The 3,116-nt window shown below is 40.1% G+C and overlaps 1 protein-coding gene across 1 annotated transcript in view; it reads left to right on the top strand.

The window, feature by feature from the left end:
• The window catches only part of LOC103145308 (DNA-binding protein SATB1-like), a 20,179-nt gene extending 17,063 nt beyond the window's left edge, over positions 1-3,116 (top strand). The window contains exon 11 of the mRNA XM_016676682.1: positions 35-3,116. Within this exon, the coding sequence (XP_016532168.1) occupies positions 35-1,056 (1,022 nt within the window). The 3' untranslated portion in view covers positions 1,057-3,116. The remainder of the gene's footprint in view (positions 1-34) is intronic.

Here is a 3,116-nt window from a genome sequence, read left to right as displayed (position 1 = left end):
ATTGTATATATATATCACATAATTTTTACCAAAGTCCCTTGTTTTTTAATTTTTGCATTTGCAACTAGGACTGTTTGGTCAAATGCAAAAAATCCTGACCACTGCATCTCCATCCATAAACGTATATTCTTCTTCCTTTTTCTTATCACTGTGTATTTGTCTCAACAGCACCAACGCAACTGCATGATGTCTCAGCAACATCATCTTCAACCCCATCACCCACTGCAGCCTGAGCCAGGCCTTGAGCTGTCTCCACCCCAGCCATGCGCTGCATCACCTGCCGAATCCGAGGCCGGGGCCGCCTGGGGGCACTTCAGAGTAAAACTGCACAGCAGACCCAGCTGGGCGGACGAAAGGGAAGACAGTAAGGAATGGGCCGAAGGGGAGAGAGAAAACGCTTATAATCCAGGTGTGGACTGGGGCGTTACTGGAAGAGTGGGGTGCACTGGTAGAGATGGTGATGTGCAGGAAAGGGATGTGACCATACGCCTGGGAAGTCAAGGCGACTTTAGTCACAGCAGCAAGAGTGAAAATGTCAAGAACAACATGTTTGCGACGAGGCCTTCCGTCAAGAGCGAGAACAACGGCAGGGTTGGAGTTTGCTCCGGGACAGATAATAAAATAATTGTTAAAGAAGAGGTCCCAGGTGACAGGTTGACGGTGTCCAATGACGCCCTGGGAATCCTGCAGAGCTTCATCCGGGATGTTGGTCTCTACCCGGACGAAGAGGCGGTCCACACCCTCTCTGCCCAGCTGGGCTTGCCCAAAGACACGATCCGCATCTTCTTCAGCAGCCAGGACTTGGAGCAAAGCCAAGACAACAGCCGGAGTCCGGCGCACGGTCACGACAGCCGGCAAGTCCGTTCGAACCCAGACCTCCTCGTGGCAGACTTAACCGCACGGGAACCGGACGTCACTGTGAAGGCAGAAAGGAAAGAGATCGGGTTGGAGAGAATCGGTAGAGACACAACAAGCGAGGTCTCTATTTCACGGGAATCGGATGTTGCCACACAGACACTTCCGCCAATGAAGGAGGAGCAGGAGAGCTACGTCTGAGACATCCAAAACCTGGTTAGAACAAGCAATATTTTCTCTGTGAGCCCCATAATGGATCTAATCGTTATTAGATCCACGAGTTAATAACTCGGCTGGTCTTGCATCTTCTTTCAATGCAGTTGACTGTGTTTTGACACAAGACAATAGGCATGTGCTGTTACACGCAGTAGAATATTACTTGGGCTGCATATGGCATAACTTCTGGAAAGTGTACATGTACGTGGGTCTGGACATTCTTTGTTGTTGCAACCACATCTGGATAATATTTTCTCGCAGATGTTTAAACGACAAAAATTTCAGAGTTGATCCCACAGAGGACAAAAAAAACATATAGTAAACATTTATTGTTGACATTTCAAGCATGTTAAAAATGCTCTGCTGTATTTATACATGTTTTTTTTTCTTTCTGTTACAGTATCCAGTGTTATTGGTGCAGTAGTTGGATAAATCCTCGCTAAGAGATGTCAAAAACTAGCTGTGATTTTTTTTCCCTGTTCTTGCACTTTCTTTAAGTATTTTAGGACTGTATTGCGCTCTTAGAAACTCTACGTTCAGTCACGTTGAAAGGAAAGAACTGCCTCTTTTAACTCTAAGGCTTTATGCATTAGTGTAATTAAAAATATTCTGGTCCTCGCCTATCAAGTGCCAAAACGTTCACAGTACGACACGCGAATAAGTTATCATATAAGTATTTATTTGTGGAAATAAGTTAAATAAAGAAACAAATGCAGAAATAGTGCATCAAAGATAGCATTTGGATCTGCTTTGAGGTGATTGGGCTTTAGTTGATTTGCTGTGCAGGTTGTCTCTCGTGCCACAGTGGCTGTTTGATTGATTTCATGAAAGACATTAGCGCAGGAAATAGGAAGTAATCAAATAAATACTGAAGAAAGCCAGGTTTGATTTTTATTTTTTATTTATATGTGACAGATTTAATGTTTAATTTTTGATTTGCAACATTTAATTGTCGGAACACTGAAATAATAGTACATATATTTTAATATGTCAATAATATGTCAATCACAGCTTTATTTTTTTTTTTATTTACTTATCAGATGTGAAATTCTAACAAATTATTTACTTATCAGCCAGTTGGACTTGAGGTCTTTGATATTCACTACATATTAAAACTAGGACAAACAATACATCAAGTTTTATTAATATTTGTACACCTAAAATTTTCAAAATGAACAGAAACAAGACGTTGAAAACCCAACCGAAGGGTATTTTTTTAATTTGAAGCGACTGCGGTGATCACCCTACTGCCACGTTTGCCGAAGTTTAGGGTGTTTTATAGTACACAGGTTGATATTGGCTTGTTTAAAAGGTTTTGTAAACAGAACTACCAACACAAATACCTAATGCCAGCTTTTTAAGTACAGAGGTAGGAGAGCCATCATTTGTGCTTTTTTGAGCTCCTGCCATAGAAAATTTGATCATCAAAAGTGAAGCTGTACAATATCTAAAACCTGGTCCCAATTTGGCAATCAGATAATTATTTCAGCCCCACCTAAAGATCTAAAAAAGGATGCATGTTTATTAAAATGCTGCTGTGAAGCATGAGATATCTTTTTATGTCAAAATAAATGAAAACCTGGGGCTAATCTGACAGAGAAAGCTCATTTTTGTAGACTTATTTTTAACATATTACCTTATCTAACCCTATTTTTAAAACTATCATTGCTATTTTTTGCCCTGACACTGGAGGTCAACTGTGACTAAGTGTACTGATGTTTGTAAATGGGTGATGCGTGTATAGTATATCTATCAAATAAGGTGAACCAATTCAACAAACCTCAAGCTCTTAGTGTTTAAAAGGAGTAAATTGTTTCTAGTTGTCGAGAAATGTAGGGACCAATAATGCCTGTTTGAAAGCGGCACTGCCTTCCTCTGTCTGTCTTTACCTCTTCATTATATTTACCATCACAGTGATTTGTAATATGTACTTGAAAGTACTCTTGTGAGCTGGTTTTAATTTGTCTAATTTATTAAAAGTTGATTTTTGTTTTTTTCTCGTAATATGTTTACTGACTGACGCAATAAAATTCAGGTCTACATAT

The sequence above is a fragment of the Poecilia formosa genome, unplaced genomic scaffold (genome assembly GCF_000485575.1).
Source record: "Poecilia formosa unplaced genomic scaffold, Poecilia_formosa-5.1.2 Scaffold139, whole genome shotgun sequence".
In the NCBI taxonomy this organism is placed as follows: domain Eukaryota; kingdom Metazoa; phylum Chordata; class Actinopteri; order Cyprinodontiformes; family Poeciliidae; genus Poecilia; species Poecilia formosa.
The sequence above is the reverse complement of the archived record's forward strand: the minus strand, read 5'-3'. Positions and strand labels throughout refer to the sequence as shown.